Source organism: Colletotrichum graminicola (genome assembly GCF_000149035.1).
Source record: "Colletotrichum graminicola M1.001 genomic scaffold supercont1.9, whole genome shotgun sequence".
NCBI classification, from domain to species: domain Eukaryota; kingdom Fungi; phylum Ascomycota; class Sordariomycetes; order Glomerellales; family Glomerellaceae; genus Colletotrichum; species Colletotrichum graminicola.
In genome coordinates this window covers 237,461-261,020 of record NW_007361013.1, presented here as the reverse complement: position 1 = coordinate 261,020, position 23,560 = coordinate 237,461, and the positions used below count along the sequence as shown (strand labels likewise).

Sequence of the window (23,560 nt, the reverse complement as noted above, 5' to 3'; positions counted from 1 at the left end):
AATGCCCAGAGTCGATATGCATGAGAAGGACCAAAAGGAAAGGATTGGGACTTGAAGCCGCAGTAGGCAACAGGCTTTGCCGTTTGCTGACGATAGCCCGCATACGTTGGTCCTTTTGGCAACGCAGCGTCTGTGCATCTCGACAAACCACATCGGACGTCGCACGGTCTTCGCTCCATAGACAAATCATGAAGAACGGACTGTGTGCGTCAGGCGGGCGCAACTGTTGGTGGCACCAGACAGCAACGCAGAACGGAGCCCCGCGAGGATACATCGTACATGGGATGAAGAGCGGGTCCTGCTGAGAGGATCAAGGTTCCACGCGAAGAGGAAGGAGAGTTTGATGGAATTCCAGACTTTTCCCAAAAGTGGCTGGCGCAAGTGGAAAGCCTCTAACCCCCCAGAGGTACCGGACCTTTTGGCGGAGCCTCCCTCCTCTTGGTGTACATCATCCTTCCTCCCCACACAGCCACCAAGAGAGTTGCGGCGCTGCCCTCCCGGTTAGGTGCCGGGGTAAGATCCTGTCATCATCATCGAGATGCCAGGGTGCTATTAAATGGACACTGAATTGTAATACTTCAGAAAAGACCTGGCTCAGGATACTTTTGCAGTCTTTGTTCCCAAGCAACGGCCATCATCGGGGCCGTGTTGCTTCACCTTGCCTGACTTGACTTGCTCGGGTTTTCCCCTTCTATCTTTTCTTATGATTGCTTCAACTTACTACTTACACTCCTGATCTCTTTCTTAGGTCTCTTGTTCTAGGCATTACTTGAAACTGCCACCACATGGCCGACTCCAGTCCGTCCACCTCCGGCACGACAACGCCTATGAAGGACTCCGCTATGTCCTCGCAAGAGGTCCCAGTCCCTAACGCTAACAAACACGCAACCGACCCCGAGAAGAAAGCCGGCGCCCCACCGGCATACTCGGCCTTCTCGCCATGGCGGAAGCGCTTCATCCTCAGCGTCGTCACTGTTGCCGGTTGTTTTGGACCCCTGGCCGGCAACATCTATCTCCCGGCTCTACCCGTCCTGGAAGAGGTGTTCCACGCCAGTGCAACCGCTATTAATGTCACCGTGTCGGTCTTCATGCTGACTTTTGCCTTTGCGGTAAGTGACAAGATATTTGCTCAGCAATGGAAGAGAGATTCTAACACCCTCCATAGCCCATGTTCTGGGCCAGTTTTGCAGACTGGAAGGGCAGAAGACCCCTGTACATCATTTCCATCTCCATCTACATTGTGGCCAATATATTTTTGGCCGCGGTGCCGGCGAACTACGGCGCTCTTGTCTTCTTGCGGATTGTCCAGGCTTTTGGGTCCGCGGCGGTAGTATCGATGGGAGCAGGAACAGTTGCAGATGTGCGTGCCCCAGAACATCTTCACCACGCAACCACCAACTTACCCGTTCTTAGGTCACCCCCCCTAAGGGGAGAGCTTTCGCAATGAGTATCTTCCTCCTTGGACCCCAACTTGGACCGGTGCTAGGTCCGGTGATCGGAGGTGCATTGACGATAGCCTCATGGCGTTGGATCTTCGGTTTCCTTGGTGAGTTCTCCGCCGAACTTTTACAAGCCATCCATCAACTAACTCTAGCCAAACAGCCATTGCCGGATTTGCTCTTTGGCTTACCATCATTCTGATGCTACCAGAGACCTTGCGCGCCAGGGTAGGAAGCGGCCGACTCTACGCTCAGTCCGGCTTCATTCTCTTCCCCCCCAAACTGTCTTCACCCTTGGCCCCCGAGTCGGAAAGAGGCCCTCCCCCTCCCAAGCCAACTCTGCTCGGGTACTGGCGCCTCTTCAGTTACCCTCCCATCGGTATCGTGACTTTCAACACGGCCATGCTCTACTCGACCTACTTCGCCATCGCCGTCCAGCTGCCCACGGAGCTCACCAACAGATACAAGTGGTCTGCCGCCGGCACTGGTGCAGGTTTTCTCGCCGTCGGCGTCGCCATGATCGTAGGCTCCATGATCGGGGGCCGCTTCTCCGACTGGCGCCGCGCGCGCGCCATTAAGATGTCCCCGGACAACCATGTCGACCCCGAGAACAGGCTGGCCGACCAAATTTGGGGCGTGCTTGTCTGCGCCGGCGGGTGTGCGATGTACGGGTGGTTCGTCGACGCCTCGCTACATCCTGCTGCCGTGCTCGTTGCCACATTCTTGAGTAAGCCCGCAAAGTCGTCTTGTTTTTATCTTGTTCGCAAACTTTGTGAGATCACAGGACTGACCGCGTGCAACCACAGCTGGCTTCGGCATGAACTGGGTCTTCGTGGCCACGACAGCCTTCCTGACCGAGTGCGTGGCCCAACAGGCCGCCGGCGCCTTCGCGCTCGGAAACATGCTCCGGAACCCAGGTGCTGCTATCGCCGCCCTCGTGATCCCCTCTCTCGTCACCAGGATGGGAAGCGGGTGGTGTTTCACAGGGCTGGCGCTGTTGGACCTGGTGCTTGTCGGGTCCGCGGTCATTGGTATGTTTTCCGCGAATCGGGAGGTTTCTCGGCCCGTCACGAAGTTGTTTGCTGACCCGGTGCTTGTCATAGTGCTACGCGTCAAGTCTCCGGGATGGAGGGCGGCTCGCAAGGCCAGAATGGCGGCCATGGCGGCGGCGAAGCCAGGAGGTCAGAGATGAGTCTTGATTTTCACAGCATACATCGGCCGAGTTTGAAGGTTGTAATTAGGGGTTCGGGAGTCTGCACCGGATATTGTTTAATTTTTGCACGAATTCTCGGGCTTGGTCATGCACGGAGAAGGGAAGCCCGCAAGTGCGAAGGCATTCGGTATAGTTTGAAACGTAGTCAAGTTGGGCCCCTTCAGATAGCTCCAACCCAACCTTGCCACATCCATTGCCCCTTCGGCAATCCCACATTCCACTTTGGACATCTGAAAATGTATTTGGACTTTCTTGAAGTTTTTCATCGTACGTGTTGGTGGCGTTCTTTTAACTACAGAGCCAAGGCGATTGCTTAGCTGCGTTCAGGTGGCGGCGTACTGGCTTGCCATGCGCCTTTGGCTATCTGTTTGCACAACACGCCTAGATATAGTGCCTAAGCCTGTCGTCCGTTTTGTATCTGCGATCAAGGCCGTTCCTCATAATCATAGGCCTGCTTCGAAGACGATGCCGCGCCCGTCTCGGAGTCCACAGCATCGCCCCCCTTGTGCGCCGAGCGGACAAGAGCAGGATTCTCCGCCTTGAGCCTGGCAAACTCCTTCTCGGCATCCCATGCCCAGATGCTGTCGCTGGCGAAGACGAGGTCCATCTCCTCCAGAGTGCGCTGGTTGGACTCGGGGTACAGCGCCCAGACGATGACGATGCTGATGAAGCTCACGGCGCCGAAGAGGTAGAGCGTCTTCTCGTTCAGCTTCTCAAAGATTGTCGGGAGGAGGAGTACCTTGGTTCCGCGCACGTTAGCGGATGCTCGCGGGCAAGCCGAGGCACATGCAGAGTCACTTACCGTCCATCCATTCCCAATCGACCACCCGACGACACCCCACGCGTTGCCCTTGGCTCGGACTTGCAGAGGGAAGATTTCCGCGGGAATCAGCCAGGGAACTGTCAGCCATGTTGCGCCAAATACGGCCGTGTAGGCGAAGACGAAGAAGGTCGCGGCGCCGCCCAGTCCGGCCCGATTTCCGGGGTCGGCGTTGAGCGTCGCCCGAGCCAGTCCGCCGGCGCAGAACATGCATATCCCCTGCGCAGCCGCACCCCAGTATAGAGTCCAGCGGCGGCCGATGCGATCTATGGTAAACACACAGATCAAGGTTGCGAACTATATGGCGTCAGCTCTCCTCTCTGCGGCACCGAGACCGCGGAGCAGGTTCCACATACCATGTATGTAATGTTGTTCACACCGCTAACCCAAAGGCGCTGCTCGGAGCTGATGCCGGCGATCGTGAAGACAACTATTGAAAGTTAACATACCGGGTCCCGGAACAGGATGTTTTTGATGACGCGCCAGGTCCGTAAAGAGTTATTCCTGCTATCCCGACCCACTCCTGGAGAATCTGGAGCCAGATCACGAGCTGGACGCGACGGCCGGTGTGGAGCTTGCCCGAGCCCGAGCCGAACAACATGGCAAGATAGCTCTGCTGTTTGGCCGTTTCGTCCTCCAAGTTTTTTATGTTGATGATGTCCTGGAGCTCCGCCTCGGCAACCCCCATGTCCTCACTCTCGTTGCCGCGCAGTCTTCCGAGAATGTACCTGGCCTCCTCTTCTCGGCCCATCCTGACGAGCCATCGTGGGGACTCTGGCATGAACCAGATCATGCCGAAGAGAAAGATCAGGGGAACAATCTGGAAAGCGATAGGAAACCGCCAGATAAAGGACGACGAGGGGTCCTTGTACTTTGACGTGCCGCTGTGGCGAGGTCAGACGTGGGTAGGAACTAGGTTTGGGGTCATGTCAACTCACAACTGTAGCCAGTACGCGACCACTACGCCAAAGATGTTGAGCGTAAACTCCATGGATACGAATTTGCCTCTCGATGTATGAGAAGCAATCTCCGTTGCCCACACGGGGGTAATGGCGTTTAACATGCCGGTGCCGATGCCGTTCAGCACACGTGCTAGCCGCAAATTCAGCAACAAACTATGATCCACAATCGGCGACGGAGAAACTTCATTGACGTACCGCAGAACATCCAGTTCGCATTTTGAGCAGCAGACTGCAGGGCGGCGGTAAGAATAGACCAGATGCAAGCGGCGGCGATGGTCTTGAGACGACCATACCGGTCACCGAACCATCCGCCCACCAAGCATCCCACGAGCGTTCCGGGGAGGTAGTAGACGGCGACCTGATACACGGTAAGACAAAGCACGTCTGGAGGGCTAAGGCCTGGCCACTTACGATACCTCCCTGCAACAGCGGCTTATCGACCACAACGATCCTTTGTTCCTCGTCCCAGTGGCCGTACCCCATGAGCTCGGCGTAATCGCGCGTCGTGTTGACACCACCCATCAAGCCCTGGTCGTAGCCGAAGAAGAAGATGGACACACCGGCGACCAGGCACACGGCATTCAGCAACGAGCTCTTGTAGAGCCGGTTGGCGACATTGTACTTCGCAAGCGGGCTTGCGGAGCTTGACATTTTCGACGGTGTCCACGGCCTGGATTCGTACTATAACTCCTGCTCCTGCGCGTTAGAATTTCCGACAGCCCAAGAATTTGCGGCAATGAGTCGGAAGAGAACGTGTCTGATCGCCGGAGAGTCGCTGAGAGCAAGCTTATATCTTGTTTTCCCCCGCGGGGAGCGCATCGTGGAATCCCCGAGTCTTCCCCCACACCCCAGGTTTCAAACCGCACGTATCCCATCAAGGCTGCGCGCGAACTGCGAGTCGCGACGAACCGCGGTTACATCACTCTCCTGCCGCTCTCGTTCTTTGATTGGGCGCCGCTCCCGCTCCCGCGATGCCTCTGACCCCGACCGCGGCGGGATACCCGCCGAAAGGCAGGCAGGAAGCTCGGGCTTGGGGGGTAGCGGTTACCAGGCAGACACTTTTAGCGTGAAAACAGGGGCAGCACTTGAGTCATCAAAGTACCTCTTGAAGTCTCTCGCTTAGCGTGCACAGACCCCAGCACAGACCAGTTTACCCTTTCGCTAAGGAAAAAAAGAAGAAAACAGAGATATCTCTATCAGCTTAAAGTGTATCTAGAAAATAGTAGCACAAATCAACTTTTTAAAAGAATCTACTTATAGAATAACCATCTTGATCTAGAGTTACTTAGCCTAAACTATATACTATTGAGAAAGCTTTTTCATGTTGTTAACTTGGAGTTGAGGATTTGAAGTTAGTAGTGTGGGTGGGGACAATAGAAGTGACTTAAGAGGTGGTGGGTTAGTACTTAGAGACACCTGGTCTGAGATGCTAGATTTGATCCACAGTGTCTGCCTGTTAACCGCTACCGCTTGGGGCCTTGTTCCCGAAGCCTGCAGGAAGCTTGTTTTGGGGGTGGGGACTTGGCCTTCGTTCGATCCGCACTGGAAGCGCCAGCGGCCCCGTCCGGGACAATCATTGCCTCTTTCGGGGCGGTCAGATGACATACCCACGAAGAGTGGTCCAATCGGCGCCGATGCGCAGGCGGAGAGAAGACCGATGCCCTCACCGGTGGTCCACGATGTCATCAACCCTGAGGAGGCCGTACGTTCTGAAATAACGACACTTCCATCGCCTGGCGGTCTGTAGAGGTACAAGAGGCCGAAATAAGTTGGAATAGCCTCTGAGAATGCTGATGCTCATACTCACGCTCATAGCTTCGACTTCCGAACATATCGTTGCGAATCTCGGACTCTGTGAAGCTCCTCAGCAGATTTCTTGCTTCGACAACCAACGACGAGGTAGCAGCAAGAGTGGCACCATCGGAGGAAGTTTCCCCTCGATTCAGCCGATGATGGACAGCCTTTGCCGCTCCACTTCATTACAAACGAGAATCGTATCCATGATGCATAATCGGTGCGTCTCGTGCTCTGAGAATACTGTGCGCCATTTAATGCCAACTACGGACTGTTGAACGCGCCACGAAGCACGATTAGACTGGAGACGTGATCGAGGTTGGCGTACACAGTGTCACTTGTCTGTAGACTGGAATGTTGTAAGTCGACATTCGAAAGGCTGACTCAGGAAGCCCAACGGGTGTGCCTTTGAGAACAGTAATCGGCTTCCAAGCGAAGCCAAATATACCGGTGAGGCTGAATCGAGAAACAGACGTGTCTAGAAGATGTAAGACGTAGTGAAATCTGGTTCTGAGCAAAGTCAGGTGTGACCAGTAGTTGCTCTATGCTATCGGTTGATTTGTTCTCCGCTAGTATGAGTTACCATTCCATTAGAATATAACTATGAACTGGTTCCTCCTCCGCGCTTGGCGGACTAGACCGCTTATAAGGATTAAAATAGTAACTTACATTGCCCAGATAAACAACCCTCTGGCCGCTTCAGAAACAAGTAATGCATCACGATTCTACAGGCAAGCCACTTACGGGCATATCCATTGGCTTCAGCAAACGACTAAATAAACTCCGGGTTCGTTTCGCCGCTGCTTCTGCCTTTTAATGCCCGAAGGCGTGGCCGGCTTTTGCAAACCTCACCTCGCTCATGCTGGATCACCAACTACAGGTCGTTGAATTGCTGGCCATCCCTCCTTCGTCAAGAAGGGCAATCGAAGGGTTCATAGCGGTAGGCTATGGATAATAAGCCAGGGTTGAATGAAGAACGGGCATCATACAAAGCTCCTCAAAACGTAGAGTCTACCGCGATACACCCCAGGAACGACAAGGGCCAACAAGTTGAAGGGACGAGTCTGCATGGCTTGAAGCGGCACAAAGCATTAAACCATGTATAGTCGTAGCGTTAGGTTTTGATGTCTTCCTTTCGGGTCCGCTTAGGGACCGGGTTGCTTCTTGACTGTTTCGGGACCGTCTGCTCCAAGACGTCCCCCAAGCCCACCTGCCCAAATTCGCGGACCTTCTTTTGATTGCTCCTCACTCTTTCTGTCATGTCATTCTGATAACCCAATAAGCCATATAAAACCCCCCTAAGGCCAACCTAGATCTCCTAGTTCCTGTCACAACGTACCGCGGAGTTGCAAATAGAAGATAGTAAGAAGCCTAGCGCGAGGGCGGCTAGCTGTGGTCTCTGGGCCTCAAGACACAAGCCGGGGATGTCCATTTTGATAATTACAACTGCCAATGAATGTTGACAAGGAGGCTCGGGCAAAGTGCTCATAGGTGGCCGGCGCCATTGACGAGAGCCAGCTCAGCAACACCACCCCTGGAGTTAGGATACTTCCAAAGAATATCAGCGAAAAGCATGTAGCATCGGGCTAGTACAAAACATCACAGTGATACTTGTATCTATACTACTCTCATCTTATAGCCCGTCCGTCTACCCCTTAGTGACCTGAGTCGTTAGACTTGGAATGAACCGCAACGCCACTTCACCCTCCCCTCTTCATTCCTTTAATCATACTGGCGATCGTATTTACACCATTATCATGGTCACTATTGGCCTTGTCGTAGTCTTTATGTACACACCCAAGAAAATAACTCCAACGAGGAGAGGTCATGTGAGTGATTCGGATCAGCACCCCAGAGCCAAGTGTATTATATGTGCATGTAAGTAACACACTCGCCTGATCATTTATCATCTCCCCGTGTCTTGCCCTCAAACACCTCGCCACCCGATGATTTCAACGTACGTTTCCCCAGAAGTTCCCAATCTCCTGGGTACAGCAGTCGCCAGCAGGATCTAAAACCCGCCGAGAAGAGGGAGCATGACCCGCACCCGCCCAGGTGCGAGCGAGAAGAGCACAAGATCGCGGCCCGAACCCCTGAGAGGCATTGTGAAAAGCAGAACGCTGGTCTCAGTTGGGGTTTCTGATTCCGTCCGCCTGTCGCCCCCACAAAGATGCGCACCCTCTGAGTCAAGATTGTTTGGAACGGTTGACGTCTTCGACCGGCGTTTGTAATTCCAGGGGGTCACGTAGCGCAAAACAACCCTGCAGGGATAGGGAAGAAACAATGATTCTATTCTGAGCGAAGCTTTGAGATTGGATTGCTATGTGAGTGGGGGTCCTCGAGGCGGGTGTGCATTTGGGGGCTGGTATTCTAGAAGCCCCCCTCCCCGTCTCTGCCCGTCTTTCCGCCTTCCATCCATCTGCGCATGGGGGAGGGGGCGTGATCGTACACATTACATTTATCTCTTTGCCGTGTTTGCTTTTACCTGCAGTTGGGCGGAAAGACTTACAGCGCAGCCGGCACCCAGAAGTCTACCGCAGGAATAGAAGCGAATGCCCAAAGGGCTGCATCAATAAATCCTGGGTATACTACATACTGCAATGCACGCTATCAACCACCATGAAGAGGTCCACTCGTTTCTTCACCGCCTCGTCGTATGCGCGAGGGAAAGACACGGAATATTCCCAGGCAATGTTGGTCCTTGCAGGAGTTGGGGGCTTGCTTGTGACGGCCTCATTTGGCGCGCATCAAGGGTGCTTCATTTGCCGTCATTGCGTAGCAGTCACCACGGCTGGCGCATGTACAGATACGAAGCTGTCGATTCAATACCCATTCCTCGCCCTGTCAGATTGGCCGCGAAACAATTAGCGGATGATTGGATGAAAACCCTTGACCGCCCCTTCAACCATCAGTGCATGCGACTTTGACAGGCTCCCGGGGGGTTCATCCCGCGTGCCGTCCCATGATGAACTGTACATGAGGAGATTAGGATGACGAGAACGTAACTTGACGTAGCTAGAGACTCCACCGAGAGCAAGGGAACACAAGGGATGAAGAAGCTGTCGCCACGATGCGACCACAGGACATGTGGCAGGCAAGGCGGCGGCATTTGCAGGGCCGCGGGGACTCAGGGGGTATAACATCCGGGACGTTTCATCGCATCGAGGGTGACATGGCGTTGGACGTAGGGACGTGGTGTGTTTGTAGCAGACAGGTAGACAAAGAAAAGAGACCAGCTGCGGAAGCAAAACGTGCATCTCCCCGCCGGCTGAGCGGTCGGCTACGGCCGCAGATTACTGATGCAAATGCCATGCGGCTGCAAGAAGCGAGCAGAGAGACGGGGGAGGGCGTCTGAGTTTCAACGTCCTTCTACCGGCGCCGGCCCACGGAGATGCATCGTGCCAATTCCAGGGATCCAGAGATACGGCCGCAACCACTTGCAGGGCCCCGTCATGCCCGAGGCCATTGGTCCAAGAATCGCCACCCACCCCCTTCCGAGCCCTTCACTAACCTCCGTGAAGAGTCGAGACGAAGAGAATGTTGTCACCGCTTTGGACTTCATAAGCCTCCTCGCCCTCGAGTTCCCAGTCTGCATCATTGATAAGGGCAAGGATACCAGGCCGACTGCAGCGACTACGTTAGCGTTGCATACAAAAGAACGACGCTGCACGATCAAAGGTAGATGCTGCGAAAGGGTGAGAAGGAGTGGCGATGTACTCATGCACGAGTGAGGTCGGGGTGAACGTAGGGAAGGTACGGCAAGGTTGATTGCGCCGAAATGAAGACATGCTTGAGGTTGGAGACGGCAGTGCCGTTTCGATACGTACAGGTGACCGTCGAGGACGAAAAGTTCCTTCCTGGAGTCCTTCATGGTGTTCTCGCAAAGATAGTTGATGAGAAAGCCAATAGTTGCGGGTTTGCCATCCTTGCTCACCGCTGGGATAGAGAGGGCATGGCGCCGCTTATCCGAGAAGAGCATCTCCAGGCCGCCGCTGCAGAGAACCTTGTTAGCATGATGCTTTCCGTGTCTCCCCTAACCGAGATGCGAGGTGCTGACGGAAGCGCTGCTTCGACCGACTCCACCAAGCTGCGTGAGGAAGGTATCGGGCCAAAGACTGGGGGATAGAGCCCGTCTAGAAGGATGCAAGAAACGACTTTGGACGGAGGGGTGAGAGGCGACTCACGAGAATTCGACAACAATGGAGATCTTCTCCCCCGCATCTGCAGCGCCTGCGGCCATTTTTCTTCTCCGATGCTTTTGTCGGCTCTAGGAGTAATATATGACAAAGTCTAGAGTGCCGGCAGCTGCACCACGCGATATATCGGAGAATAGATGGAAAATATGAGATGTAATCACGATAGAGTTTGATTTCTTTGCTTGCTTGCACAGCACGGACTGATGTAGGGAAGATGTGATGGATGTAGTGTAAGGTACAGGTAGGGATGTGGACGGGGCCCGAGCTGGGTATCCAACAGATACTGGAGCCTGAAGCCGGAGCCCTGTCCTCGACGCGCCAGCGCAGACTTGTGCCTTCCAATGGCGGGCGCAACCCTCTGCCGGACGTCAGTGGAGCAAACGGCGCGGAGACTGAACGGTTTGACGTCGCTGTAGCCCGCTGTAAGCCAGGGCCCGAGAGCCCCGCCCCCGGGCCCCCCCTCCACTAAGAAAAATTTCAACTTCACCTCTTGAATCTCGCCCGCGAGCCAATCACGTCGCCGCATTCTGTTAACCCTTAGAGTCACTTGGTCGACGTAACAAAACCCCGCGACGACAAGGGATAAGATGACGGCCCTTCAACCATCCATCGAGTACTTGTCCACGGGAGCTAACCGGCAGACTGACATTGCTGACTGGAGCCCATGCGGTCTACTTGCCTATGGTGCGGACTCCAACATTGCCCTGTGGACACCATCTGTAAGCTCTGTTCGGCATGCAATCTCAACGTGGCCCTGACTGACGAGCATTGGGTAGTCACAAAATGACGAAGGAATTGTCTCTCTTCTGAGTGGGCACAAGGAGGTCGTCAAGACGGTCAAGTTTCTCCTCCAAGTGGACGGAGAGGACCGCAAACTCCTCGTCAGCGGCTCCGATGACCAGACGCTCAAGGTCTGGTCCCTGGACCCCAAGACCAACCAGGGAGAGTGCGTGCAAACGGTTCACGAGCACTCTGCGCCTGTAAACTGCATAGCGATTCTCCACTCGAGAAACGCACCTAAACAGTTTCTCCTCGCCTCGGGAGCCGCCGATGCGACCATCAAGATCTGGCAGCTCACCGCGGGCCGGCTGCAGCTCCGCCAGACCATCAAGACCAGTCCCAAGTACTTCCCCTTGTGCTTGGCTCTGACGACACTGGATGAGGCCGAGGATGTCTTCGTCCTGGCGGCGGCGGGAACTAAGACATTCGTTCAAATCTTCGTGGCCGCTGCCGCCGAAGAGACACTTGACTTCAAGCTGCAGGCTACCCTGTCAGGCCACGAGGGTTGGATCCGGTCTCTGGACTTCACATGGGAGAAGGCCGGTTCAAATAGCGATCTTCTCCTTGCCTCGGCGAGTCAGGACAAGTACGTCCGACTCTGGCGCCTTCACCTGGGCAAGGAGCTACCGTCGCTCGCCGCAGAGGGCTCGGATCCTTCCAGCGGCGCCTACCTTCCGGGTAAGTCACCTTCAAACAAGGCCCACCGACTCCAATCAGGCGGAAAGGACTTTTCCATCACGTTCGAGGCCCTGCTCTTGGGCCACGAGGACTGGATCTACAGCGCGAAATGGTTCACCCGGAACAGCAAGCTACAGCTGTTATCGACCTCCGCGGACAATTCCCTCGCCATGTGGGAGGCTGACAGCGCGTCGGGAATCTGGGTTAGCATGGTAAGGCTCGGCGAAATCAGCAGAGAAAAGGGCGCGACAACGGCGACGGGCAGCATCGGCGGCTTCTGGACTGGCCTATGGGGCCCCGACGGCAAGTCCGTCGTTTGCCTCGGCCGGACGGGAAGCTGGCGCCGCTGGGTTTACAACGATGAGCGCGCCGACTGGCATCCCGCCATCGCCGTCACTGGTCATACCAAGACCGTCACGGGCATCGCATGGTCGCGCGATGGAGACTACCTCATGTCGACGAGCTCCGACCAGACGACACGCCTCCACGCTCGCTGGAAGCGCGGCGCGGCTCGCTCGTGGCACGAGATGTCCCGGCCTCAGATCCACGGCTATGACCTGAACTGCATCGACACCCTCGGCGCGTCGCAATTTGTCTCTGGCGCCGACGAGAAGCTCATGCGCGTCTTCAGCGAGCCGCGCGCCGTGGCACAAATGCTCCAGACCCTCGGCGGGATCCAGACGGACGCGCCGGCCGAGTCCATGCCGGATGGCGCCAACATGCCTGTGCTCGGCCTGTCCAACAAGGCCATCGACGCCGTTGACGACGACCAGGAGGTCCAGGCCGACAGCCAGTACGACCGCGAGGCCATCGACCCGGCCACGATCGTGCGCAAGTCCATGCTCGATATCGACCACCCGCCCTTTGAGGAGTCGCTGTCGCGGCACACCCTCTGGCCCGAAACGGAGAAGCTGTACGGCCACGGCTACGAGATCTCCTGCCTGGCCGCGAGTCACGACGGCAAGCTGATTGCCAGTGCTTGCAAGGCGAGCTCGCTGAACCACGCCGTTATCCGCATCTTCGAGACGGAGCGCTGGACCGAGGTCAGGCCGCCTCTGATGGCGCACTCCCTCACGGCCACGAGACTCCGCTTCTCGCCGGACGACAAGCTCATACTAAGTGTCGGGCGAGACAGGCAATGGGCTGTCTTCGAGCGTGACGAGAAGGAGCGCTCGCAGTACCGGCTCCTCCAGGCCAACCCCAAGGGCCACACGCGCATGATCCTGGACGCCGCGTGGGCCCCGTCTACGAGTGCCAGAGTCTTCGCGACTGCGGGACGTGACAAGAACGCCAAGGTCTGGGTGGGAAAGGCCCAGGAGGGCGGCACGATGGAGTTCGCCCTGGCGTCGAGCCTCGCTTTCGACGGCCCCGTCACGGCCGTCGACTTCCTCGGCAGACAGGGCACGGCAGGCGAGCTCATCCTCGCGGTGGGTACCGAGTCCGGCAAGATCTCACTCTGCACCTTGGCCCCTGAGACCTTCCAGTCAGTCGGCACAGTCCAGCTGGTACCGCAGTAAGTCTCCTCCCAACACGGAACAACGTACTCTCAGAAACACAACTAACCGCTCTTCAAGTCTGTGTCTTCCCAAACCAGTGGCCCAGCTCGCGTGGCGTCCCTCCAATAGCGATGGCGACGCAGACGAACTGGCCATCGCTGGCGAGGATAGTTCCCTGAGGATATACGGCTTCACCGGACAGGGAGCATCCACCTCGACGAGCAAATGAATTTACGTCCTCCCCGTAGAAGGGGAGATTTTCCATTGAGTCTTTATGTATGAGGGTATGATTAGACATGCTTCGCCGCATGCACGAGTTATATATGTATGCCTTCGTCTAGGCCACCCAAACTGGACCAAGAGATTGACAAACCAACACAAACGCCCGCACCAGAAGCAGAGAAAGCGGCACGACAGCCCCCGCACAACGCCCTTCGAGCGCTTCATTGGACGTCCGCCATACGTGTGTCGCTATTAAAACCCCTCTTTCCTCCCTCTCTTGTTCTTATTTCTTTTTGTCATCCAACACATTACCATCGTTCCGTCTCACGTTCCGCACACGAGCGGTGGGGAGCATGGTGGGAGAGGCCGCCTACAGCTCCCTGACGAGCTCGACAGTCTCCTGGGCCAGGGCGACGGCGGTCTTGGTCGAGCCGGCGGTCAGCACGCTCTCGACGGCAGCCTTTGTCACTTCCACAGCGTCAACCACCGCGTCGACGACGGCGTCAATCGGGTCGCCGTGCATGTAGAACCAGGCACGACTCATGAGGAAGGCGATGTGCTGGGGCAGGTAGAGGACGGTCGCGATGATGGTCAGACTGCTCAGGAGGAAGAGCACGGTGTCTGCAGGGGCGGGGAGTTAGCCGGTGTTGTTCGAAAACGATCAATCGCGATTAGGACTGGAAAAGGGGGCGGCCGGTAGTCTCTGGCGAGCAGGCAACGTACAAAAGATGAACTTTTCCAGGGGTGTGAAGATGTAGACGCTGAATGTGACCTCGATCTGGTACTGCTTCAAGTGCAGCCACTTGCTGAAGGACTGGAGGGCCGACATATTGGCTATTCGCGGAGGTTCGAGCTCAACTGTTCCGGTGTCTGCAGGTTCGATGCTCGGGTTGAGATTTTGGACTGGTAGGTATCGAGGCCGATGCTCAGGGGACGATTTCGCCGCGAGTCACGAGGAAATGCCGAAGGGGGAGGGAGAAAAAAAAAGGAGGCGGAAGAAGTCTTGCGCGTGACAAGCCAAGCCAGGTCGTTTCCTCCCAAGGATGACGAAGGAGAGTATGTCGTCAGGGAGAAAGTCTAATCCGGACACTTGCCAGCTGCGCTGCGTCTCGGCCAGTCGACAAGGAGATACCCAGGGATTTGTGAGTAGTGGTGGCAGGAGGAGGCAGACTTCGTTCGTCCGAGACGGGTTCGCGCGGGAATCTTATCAGAGAAATTCGGGGGGGCGCCGTTCGCCGTGCAATAAAACACTCTGCAGCCAACCGATACCGACCGATCCGCATCAGAGAACGCACTGACGGGAGAGTCCCAGTGCCCACACCGCCAGCAAACCAAAAGCGGGGGCCAATTTACAGCGATCACCTCCAGCGCCAGCTGCTGTCCCCCCTCCCCCTGTACCTATCTAGTACCGACGAGGAACCCTCCCCCTCCTCTGATTGGTCGCCTCAACTCCAGCATCCTCCCGTCATGCAACCCCCAGCCGGGCGGCCGGCTGGAGGTCTCGCCTTGCGCCGTGAACCTCAAAGCCTCTCTCCCCCAGCAAACAACTCTCGGAACCTCATCCCAACCCATCCCTCAAGGACAATGGCCCGGCACGCGCGATGCCTCCCCCTCTAACCCTTTCGACCCGTCTCCCACGCCTGGCTGGGGCAGCGAACGCCAATGCGTTCATGCGTTACCGCTGCGTTACGGCAAGGCCGGCGCTACAGAAGCTGAAGCAGCAACCCCACCACCTGCTCCTCGTTGCTCCCTTCAGCGTATCTCCTTCCGCCGCGTTGAAGAAGCATGAGATGCCACCCCGGCCCAAGCCTCCCCCGGACTCCGAAATCGAAGAGTCATACCTAAAGGGTAGCGGGCCGGGTGGTCAAAAGATTGTAAGCCCTCTCAACCTTCCACTTCGGCCGAGTGATGTTTAATAGCAATGCTTGGTCCAGCACAACTAACGGGCTCTTTTGCCCCTTCATAGAACAAGACGAGCTCGGCTGTGCAGCTTAAACATATTCCCACGGGTGTCGTCGTCAAGTCCCAGGCCACCCGCTCCCGAACCCAGAACCGCAAGATTGCCCGCGAAATCCTAGCGCAGAAGCTTGACGACCTGCAGAACGGCGACCAGAGTCGGTCAGCCATAGTTGGCGAGGTGAAGCGCAAAAAGGCGGCGAGTGCGTCAAAGAAGAGCAGGAGAAAGTACCGCCAGTTGGATGAGGAAAAGGCCCAGAGCGAAACAGCCGAGGCAGAGGTCAAAGAGCAACATGCTGAGGACCAGACGAACAGCGCACCGAGCGCGCATGCCGAACCGGCAACTTCAACAGACGCCAGTCCACATGTACAAAACCTAAAACCATAACACAGCGTCACAATGCAGTACACCATCTGGAGAATAAAACTGATACATCTCTACTCCTGGCTAAAATCATTATCGTGAAAATACAACGTCACAATAATACCGGATGTGAGAAGCTCGGGAACAGTAAGCAAAGTGTATTGTATGATCGACCTCAGTTGCAGACGTGTCCGCCCCTATACGCGCCCACGCGCACCCTGCTACAAAACAAGGACCAAATCTTTCGGGAGAAGGGTCGACCCAAACTTCTTGACCATGTCAACAACTTTTTGCCAATATGAGGCCTGACTGCGATACATGCAACGCCGAAGTGACTTTGCACCGGTCGGGACCTCTTTGGGATCGATGTGCTTTCGGAAGGGCGAGGATGTGGTTCGAAAAAGAAGCCGCTATAGAAGGATTAGTACGCGTTGGATTCCGCAACTCCCTGAACCATGCCGCTTACCTTAGAAGCACTTGCGGTGGACAATGGAAGGACCGCTCTCGTCGTACTCCTGCTTGGAGATCCACATCTGCTGGAAGGTAGACAGGGAGGCCAGGATGGAACCACCGATCCAGACGGAGTACTTGCGCTCGGGGGGAGCAATGATCTTGACCTTCATGGAGGAAGGAGCAAGAGAAGTAATCTCCTTCTGCATACGGTCGGAGAGACCGGGGTACATGGTGGTACCACCAGACTAAGAAAGTGTTAGGTGATGAATCTTCTTAGTTCAAAAAGCTGCAAACAACGTACCATGACAATGTTGCCGTACAGGTCCTTACGGACGTCGACATCGGACTTCATGATAGAGTTGAAGACGGTAACGTGGATACCACCGCTCTCAAGACCAAGGACGGAAGGAGCGAAGAGAGCCTCAGGGGCACGGAAACGCTCGTTGCCGATGGTGATGACCTGGCCGTCAGGAAGCTCGTAGGACTTCTCCAAGCTGGAGGACTGGGAAGCGGTCTGGAGCTCCTGCTCGAAGTCAAGGGCGACGTAGCAGAGCTTCTCCTTGATGTCACGAACGATTTCACGCTCGGCGGTGGTGGAGAAGCTGTAGCCACGCTCGGCAAGGATCTTCATCAGGTAGTCGGTCAAGTCACGACCAGCCATGTCGACACGGGCAATGGCCTGGGGAAGCGCGAAACCCTCGTAGATGGGGACGACGTGGGTGACACCGTCACCGGAGTCGAGGACGATACCGGTGGTACGACCAGAGGCGTACAGAGACAGGACGGCCTGGATGGAGACGTAGAACGCGGGGGCGTTGAAGGTCTCGAAGACGATCTGGGTCATCTTCTCTCTGTTGGACTTGGGGTTGATGGGAGCCTCAGTCAGGAGCACGGGATGCTCCTCGGGGGCGACACGAAGCTCGTTGTAGAAAGTGTGGTGCCAAATCTTCTCCATGTCGTCCCAGTTGGTAACAACACCGTGCTCGATGGGGTAGCGGAGAGTCAGAATACCACGCTTCGACTGTGCCTCATCACCGACGTAGGAGTCCTTCTGGCCCATACCGATCATAATACTATTCACATGTTAGATTGAAGCGGCGAGTGCGAGGGGGAATTGCCGCAGCAAGAATCAAAACCTACCCATGGTGACGGGGGCGACCGACAATGGAGGCTACGAGACAGTTAGAATCTTCAGATCAGACAATTTGTGACCGAATCTTCATGCCCCTGACGGGGCAAGGTTGCGGTCTGTGGATGAGGGGGGACTTACGGAAGACAGCTCTGGGCGCATCGTCACCGGCGAAACCGGCCTTGCACATACCCGAACTGGACCCAGGTTAGAACGACGCTCTCGAGAAGGGTTGTGTGATCGATGGATGATGTGCCAATGGGTTATCGCGAGGGCTGACGGCTGGCCAGACGCTTTCGAGGCCCAGGTGGCAGGATGGTCGGTGAGACGGCAGGGGAAAGCTTACCCATTGTCGATGACGAGGGCAGCAACCTCCTCTATAGAAACGAACGTTAGCGATGGGATACAAGAAGCTACGCGAGTCGATGGATGCCGAACGTCGCGACAACGGGTGGCGGAGACGCGGCAGCGTCGGGTCGGGGTCGAGAGGAGTTGGCAGAGATGGCGTCACGTACCTTCCATTTTGAATTAGGGTAGTGGGTGAGGACTGGGAAAATCGAGAGAATTCCTATGAAAATGAAGACAGCTCACTCGATTCCGGAATCGTAGGAGCGAGATGAAACTGGCAGAAGTCCTGAGCGGATGGCAAAGAACTTGGAGAGAGAGCACGTCGATGGGTGAGGTCGAAAGTGGGAAAGGTTACGGGAAGATGAGAGGTAGTCGATTTTGGGTGGAGGAGGGGGGAAGAAGGAGAAGAGTGGGAATGGCAGGCACAGTGTGCGGTGAGCGCTGGCCGTCCCAACTCGGCGTTTCGTTGGCTGCTGCTGTACTGCTGGCGGGCCGGGTTTCGATGTCAGAAGCAGACCTAACCCGACTTGTGGGTGAGCAAATGGCTGTGGCGGGCAAAGGTGGGCGGGCAGGAGGAGCGTAAAACAGGTGGCAGAAGTGGCAGCGTGCCCAGGGAAGGAGTTGCTGCTTTAGCAATCCTTCTCCCTATCTCGCCCAATTAGCTTGGGGGCCTGTGCTTTTGCTCCTTTGCTTGCCCATCTTCTGGTTGGTACCTCTGGCAAAGTAGTGTGGTGGGGTACGGGAGGGAACGCGCTTTACTCACTTTGACCAGGATGTGAGATGGGAGGGAAAAGGTACCTTAGATCTTGCTGAGCCGATGTGAGATGCAAGAAGCACAATCGTCAGCGACGTCTATCGCTGGTTATGGGGGGATTTTGATTTATTTCTGGTGGTTGGAGCAAGGAAGAAAGCGCAGCCAAGTCGGTTGACGCAGATACAGGCAGGTCGGTCAGTAATCTCCTTATCGCCCTAGGTGTTACAGCATCAAGCTCTTGAGGCTATTCTGTTCAACCATGCACGGGGGTTTGGCGAGGTTTTTTATCGATGTTGCCTTTTCTAGCTCTGGGTAAACAATCGTAGTGAAGCTCCAGCCTCCTCCTGGTCAGCTGCGTCTCCATCACCACTTCAGATCATCAGGCAGCAAGCTCGTTGCTCGTGGCGGCAACACGTATTCGTCATACTCTCGCCGTCAGTGCCTGCTCTCTAGGCAGCTTGAAACCGACGGTGAGAGGCTCACTCTCCACGGCCAGAACCGCGGACCAATTGGGTCAAGCCACGGTCACAGCAGTGCGCCGGGTTTCCTCCAGACTGTGGCCTTGCCATTATCTTCAAAGGCATATATCCCCACACCAACCGGATTAGCCCAAGCGAAAGAGCATGGGAGCATAAGGGCACCTCAGCCAAGACCCTTCACCGCGAACAGCAGAGATTACTCATCACTTTAGGGAACGGGGGTCGCTCCTTGACGCCTACGCAAGACTCTTAAGATTCCCGCCGCTACCGGCTGCGTATGGTTCATGCTTGATGGCGGTAGGCGAATTTGCGCCAGCAAAACCACATGTTCAAGGGCCGTGTCCCGCCCCTCCGTTTCTGAGTCGTACGTCATCTCTTGCCGTCAGCAACAAAGACCTGCGAAGATGCCAAGCAGGCATAATCTATTTTGGTACGCAAGCCGTCGGTCGGCCTCCAAGCAGTCTTCGCGGCCTTCGCGGATGCACGGCGACAAACGGCGCGGAGGCACGACATATGAGCAAGGGCAAGCTAGGTGCCTACGGCACTGCACATAGACGCCTACGCGGATGGACGCGGATGCCAGAAGGCCTGCTTATGCAAGGGCCATCCTCTCCTGAATGGGTCGCGGCCCTAATGGTCCCAAATTGCGTATCCGCGTATGGACGTCTTTTGCGGGAACAATGCCCAGGGTCCGAGGGAGCAATTCTGGCATGGGGCCCTCGGATTCCAGCCTCGCCTTTCGCATCGGAACTTACTGCTTACATGCTCACACACTACTCGCTCTCGCTTCGAAACGAACGCGTGTCGACAAGTGTACAGTATGTTTAGACGCTTTCGTGTGGGAGCCCCAACATGAAGTGGCCGTAGTCTACGGCACTGTGCTACGTTTCCAATGTGGCTGAGCTCCGGCTTGCCTGGCGGTATCTCCGTTGATCGGGGCCTTTTAGCACAGATCGGATACAGCATTACAGCGCATAAGAAGCTGTCAATCTGTCACGGGGACGCTATGCCTGATTGTCACGGCCTCCCGAACGTAGCATGATTGAAATGAAGGTCAGGCAGGGGTTTCCGGAAGAAGATGCAAGGCTGAAGTAAATCCCTCTGCCATGGTTGACAACTGATTCCAACAACTTAAGGGAGCTTCCGTGACTTCATCGCTCGGAGGCTGCTCTCAGCTCAGTGTTGTAGTCACTTAGCTCACGGAAGCTCTGTCCATGGCTGATGATTAAAGCGGCAATGAGGGGCAATTCAATGCATGGTGGGGCACTTGGGCACTTTTTTTGGTTCTTCACCAGCCACCCCCGGGGAGATTCACCATTTCCTATTTCCTCGTTTAGACTCCAATCGTTCCTCAAGCATCAGGGGCTCCGATGCACTAACAATTTTGACTGGCCGGCGAATCGCCAACTCAGAAATTAGTGATGGTCCCATTTCATTGTTGGGCAGAGGAGGGCGGTCCATATCTGCCCAAGTTTCAACTGCGAGCGAGCTGCATAAACGAGCATTGAGCTGGCCCTGATCAGGGCTCTCACGTGAGATCCGCGCTAAGCTCTTTTGGCGTTGACAAGCTTCTTGAAGGTTCCAGAAAAGAGGGTAGCAAATCAGTGCAGCCAGTTAGCGCTGCAGATGGGGCACTTAATGATGGAGAACTTTTTGATGTCGATGAGATTCAGAGTGAAAGTGAAAGACTAACTGAGGGTTGATGATGACAATCAACTCTCAACACACACATTGAAATCCTGCACGTCGGTTTGGCTTAGTTTTCACTGATACCCCGCCAACAATACTGGAAAAAACTACTTCCAGATACAACATCACCAACACCACTCATCGTAACCATCCCACATCATGGACAAAAACCTCAACGAGCTGCTCAAATGGAGCATTGAGAACGGCACGGCAGGTCAAAACGGCGAGCCGGCGCCGGCAGCCCCCGTCAGCAATCTCAACCCGGAGGCCATCGCCGCCCTCTTCGGCAACGGTCCCAGTGACGCCGAGCTGATGAAGCTCTCCATGGAGGCCATTACCTCGACGGACCCGGAAATGACCCTCGAGAACAAGCTCGTTGCCTTTGACAATTTTGAGCAGCTGATCGAGAACCTTGACAACGCCAACAACATGGCCAACCTCTCCCTCTGGACCCCGCTGCTCGGCTGCCTCGAGCACGAGGAGCACGAGATGCGCCGCATGGCCGCCTGGTGCGTCGGCACCGCCGTGCAGAACAACCAGCCCAGTCAGGAGCGCCTGGTGGCCGTCGGCGGCATCCCGCCGCTACTGGAGCTGGCGATCAAGGAAGGCGAGCTGGAAGCCGTGCGGAGGAAGGCCATCTACGCCCTCAGCTCCGCCGTCCGGAACTACCAGCCCGGCATGAACGTGCTCACTGACGAGTTGGAGAAGAAGGGCATCTGTTCTGGCAAGGTCGATGCTGAGAACATGGACAACGTCGACGAGGTCATGAACGATCTCAAGGCGAAGATCACGGCGGCATGAGGGGGGAAACCAGAGTAAAGGGCTAGGAGGACTTTTGGCACAGGGCTTTGCATGAACGGCGTTTGGGCAGGCGGTCCGGCATGAGTGCCACTTGACGTACGGGATGACCAACGAATTTGGGACTAAGGGATTAGACGAAAAACTGCCGCATAACGGGGAAACGCAAGGCTGGATTTTATGCAACTGGCATATGAGGCATGAAGAGTGACCCTATCTGTTGGTACATTCATATACAGGCTTTCTAATTTTGATATCGTACAATAAGGACACCCGTCCCTTGCAATTGTCCCCATTTAATCCTTAAACTTTCCGTAAAAGGGAAGGCCGAGGGCCTGGAGCAAAAGTCTGGCCTGACGGTTCGATGTGGCTGTCGTCTGGATGAAAATATGGCAACCTGGAATGAGCTATGGATTCGTCAGCATGGGGGTCACACGATGAAGACAGACGTCTCATCTCACCTTAGCAGGGTACATGTCCCAGTTGATCTGGAGCTCGGGGAACCAAGCCAGATCATCGGGCTTCAGACCGAGGGCCAAACCGCCGTTGCCATCACCCGTGCTGGCGTTGACGCCGGGCCAGTCTTTAATCTTGGGTAGGACGAGGTTGATCAACTTGTCGACGAACTCATATGCCTGGTTGCCATACATGGTCGTCTTGACACCGTTTTTGTCTCCCTTGCGAATCTTCCAATCGATGACGTTGTTCTTGGTCTTGGTGACCTCGGGGCAGTTGCCGCTGATGGACTGGATGATGGAGCGGGCGACATGCAGCGTTCCGGGGACCTTGGGGGCCGTGGGCATGAAGGCGTGCACCGAGACGGCCTTGATCTCAGGAATGCTACGCCAGTTAATGTTCCTCTCCAGCACATCCAGCTTGCTTCCACCTCTGGGGCCGCGGAGGGGACGGTTCTTGTTGTACGGCGAAGAGTCGTCCCACGCCCTTAACCGCTCCCGCACCTCACGCTCTGGTGTTCCGGGGGGCTTGTGTAGGTAGGTCAATGTGAGAAGGTCGGAGGCGATGGTCGCATCGTAGGTCTGACGCAGCCGCGGAATGTTGAACGGTCCGGGAACGAAGTCTCTTGCTGTGGGATCGGTGGAGGGCGGTGATTGAATCGGGTGCAGAGGGCCTCTGTCGAACTTAGGGGGATGGTACTGGTATCTGTCACCTCATGCGTCAGCATTCTGCTTTCCCTTTCGTACCAAAATATATGGAAATATACCTGTTTCCAGGAAGCTGTTGCGGTCTTTCGGATATACGCTTTGCCGTGTCGAAAGCTTTCACGGCAGCATCGTCGGGGCCTGGCGCAGCCAGGGACGAGCTGGGCTCGAGATCGGCCAGCTCAGGCTTCGCGGTGCTGGTGGATGAGCATCGCTGGATGACAAAGGGACTCAATTGCCACGGAGAGCGCTGCCTGCAAATAGCCCGAGTCATTTGGGAGGTTTCCCGTAGAGCGGCCATGGCTGGTTGTCTCAATTGTCACGCAACTCAACACGTCTGTAAGGGTCAATCGCGATGCCCAAAATTTCACCCTCGAAATGTTCAGGTCGGCCCGTGCCACGTGTGGCTGAGGCATATGCTCAGGTGGATACATCCCCGGCGGATGTGGCTTGTCATTCGGATCTACTGTTCTGGCCTATAATCTCAGGCATAGAGAAAGGTACGACCATCGTTACATCACTCGGAGGCCCGTCGGAGCGAACGTGACCAGGAGCATCCGACTCGGGTGCATTCACCGGACTTTCGGGCCTTTGAGGTCACTGGGGAGGGAGTAGTGGGCTGTCGTCATTTGAACCAGGCACGCCATCCGAGTCACCCAGCGCTCCGTCTCCCGAATTGTCCGGTTCTAGAGAGGCAACGCAACGATCCATTTTCTAGGGCAGGTATATGATACACCCCGCTCGATTACGTAGCAGTCATTCGGTCACCGGCTCAATGGGTTAGCGAGTGGCTACGTATGCAGAGATAGAGCCTGTCTTCCGTTCGAGCT

At 55.8% G+C, this 23,560-nt stretch overlaps 9 protein-coding genes across 9 annotated transcripts; 4 read left to right on the top strand and 5 right to left on the bottom strand.

The window, feature by feature from the left end:
• Window positions 1-785: 785 nt before the first annotated feature.
• GLRG_03062 (major facilitator superfamily transporter) lies at window positions 786-2,631 on the top strand (the record flags this gene model as incomplete). Its single annotated transcript, XM_008093747.1, has 6 exons — window positions 786-1,109; window positions 1,166-1,360; window positions 1,414-1,546; window positions 1,603-2,166; window positions 2,246-2,470; window positions 2,543-2,631. 6 exons carry the CDS (start codon window positions 786-788, stop codon window positions 2,629-2,631), a joined length of 1,530 nt encoding a protein of 509 aa, XP_008091938.1.
• A 445-nt stretch (window positions 2,632-3,076) lies between these two features.
• GLRG_03061 (uncharacterized protein) lies at window positions 3,077-5,085 on the bottom strand (the record flags this gene model as incomplete). Its single annotated transcript, XM_008093746.1, has 7 exons — window positions 3,077-3,391; window positions 3,455-3,769; window positions 3,829-3,902; window positions 3,935-4,356; window positions 4,411-4,564; window positions 4,630-4,792; window positions 4,846-5,085. 7 exons carry the CDS (start codon window positions 5,083-5,085, stop codon window positions 3,077-3,079), a joined length of 1,683 nt encoding a protein of 560 aa, XP_008091937.1.
• A 4,649-nt stretch (window positions 5,086-9,734) lies between these two features.
• GLRG_03060 (uncharacterized protein) lies at window positions 9,735-10,468 on the bottom strand (the record flags this gene model as incomplete). The annotated part of the gene is made up of 3 exons (XM_008093745.1): window positions 9,735-9,852; window positions 10,056-10,220; window positions 10,413-10,468. The coding sequence occupies 3 exons, from the start codon at window positions 10,466-10,468 to the stop codon at window positions 9,735-9,737; spliced, it is 339 nt and encodes a 112-aa protein (XP_008091936.1).
• A 543-nt stretch (window positions 10,469-11,011) lies between these two features.
• On the top strand, window positions 11,012-13,607 carry GLRG_03059 (WD domain-containing protein; the record flags this gene model as incomplete). Its single annotated transcript, XM_008093744.1, has 3 exons — window positions 11,012-11,143; window positions 11,201-13,395; window positions 13,457-13,607. 3 exons carry the CDS (start codon window positions 11,012-11,014, stop codon window positions 13,605-13,607), a joined length of 2,478 nt encoding a protein of 825 aa, XP_008091935.1.
• Window positions 13,608-13,970: 363 nt separating this feature from the next.
• On the bottom strand, window positions 13,971-14,429 carry GLRG_03058 (uncharacterized protein; the record flags this gene model as incomplete). The annotated part of the gene is made up of 2 exons (XM_008093743.1): window positions 13,971-14,221; window positions 14,324-14,429. The coding sequence occupies 2 exons, from the start codon at window positions 14,427-14,429 to the stop codon at window positions 13,971-13,973; spliced, it is 357 nt and encodes a 118-aa protein (XP_008091934.1).
• Window positions 14,430-15,270: 841 nt separating this feature from the next.
• On the top strand, window positions 15,271-15,944 carry GLRG_03057 (RF-1 domain-containing protein; the record flags this gene model as incomplete). The annotated part of the gene is made up of 2 exons (XM_008093742.1): window positions 15,271-15,474; window positions 15,567-15,944. The coding sequence occupies 2 exons, from the start codon at window positions 15,271-15,273 to the stop codon at window positions 15,942-15,944; spliced, it is 582 nt and encodes a 193-aa protein (XP_008091933.1).
• Window positions 15,945-16,387: 443 nt separating this feature from the next.
• On the bottom strand, window positions 16,388-18,024 carry GLRG_03056 (actin; the record flags this gene model as incomplete). The annotated part of the gene is made up of 6 exons (XM_008093741.1): window positions 16,388-16,618; window positions 16,675-17,446; window positions 17,514-17,544; window positions 17,644-17,699; window positions 17,849-17,879; window positions 18,018-18,024. The coding sequence occupies 6 exons, from the start codon at window positions 18,022-18,024 to the stop codon at window positions 16,388-16,390; spliced, it is 1,128 nt and encodes a 375-aa protein (XP_008091932.1).
• Window positions 18,025-20,931: 2,907 nt separating this feature from the next.
• GLRG_03055 (nucleotide exchange factor Fes1) lies at window positions 20,932-21,573 on the top strand (the record flags this gene model as incomplete). The annotated part of the gene is made up of 1 exon (XM_008093740.1): window positions 20,932-21,573. One exon carries the CDS (start codon window positions 20,932-20,934, stop codon window positions 21,571-21,573), a length of 642 nt encoding a protein of 213 aa, XP_008091931.1.
• Window positions 21,574-21,866: 293 nt separating this feature from the next.
• Window positions 21,867-23,031, bottom strand: GLRG_03054 (ribosomal L5P family protein; the record flags this gene model as incomplete). The annotated part of the gene is made up of 3 exons (XM_008093739.1): window positions 21,867-21,977; window positions 22,032-22,731; window positions 22,793-23,031. 3 exons carry the CDS (start codon window positions 23,029-23,031, stop codon window positions 21,867-21,869), a joined length of 1,050 nt encoding a protein of 349 aa, XP_008091930.1.
• Window positions 23,032-23,560: the final 529 nt, after the last annotated feature.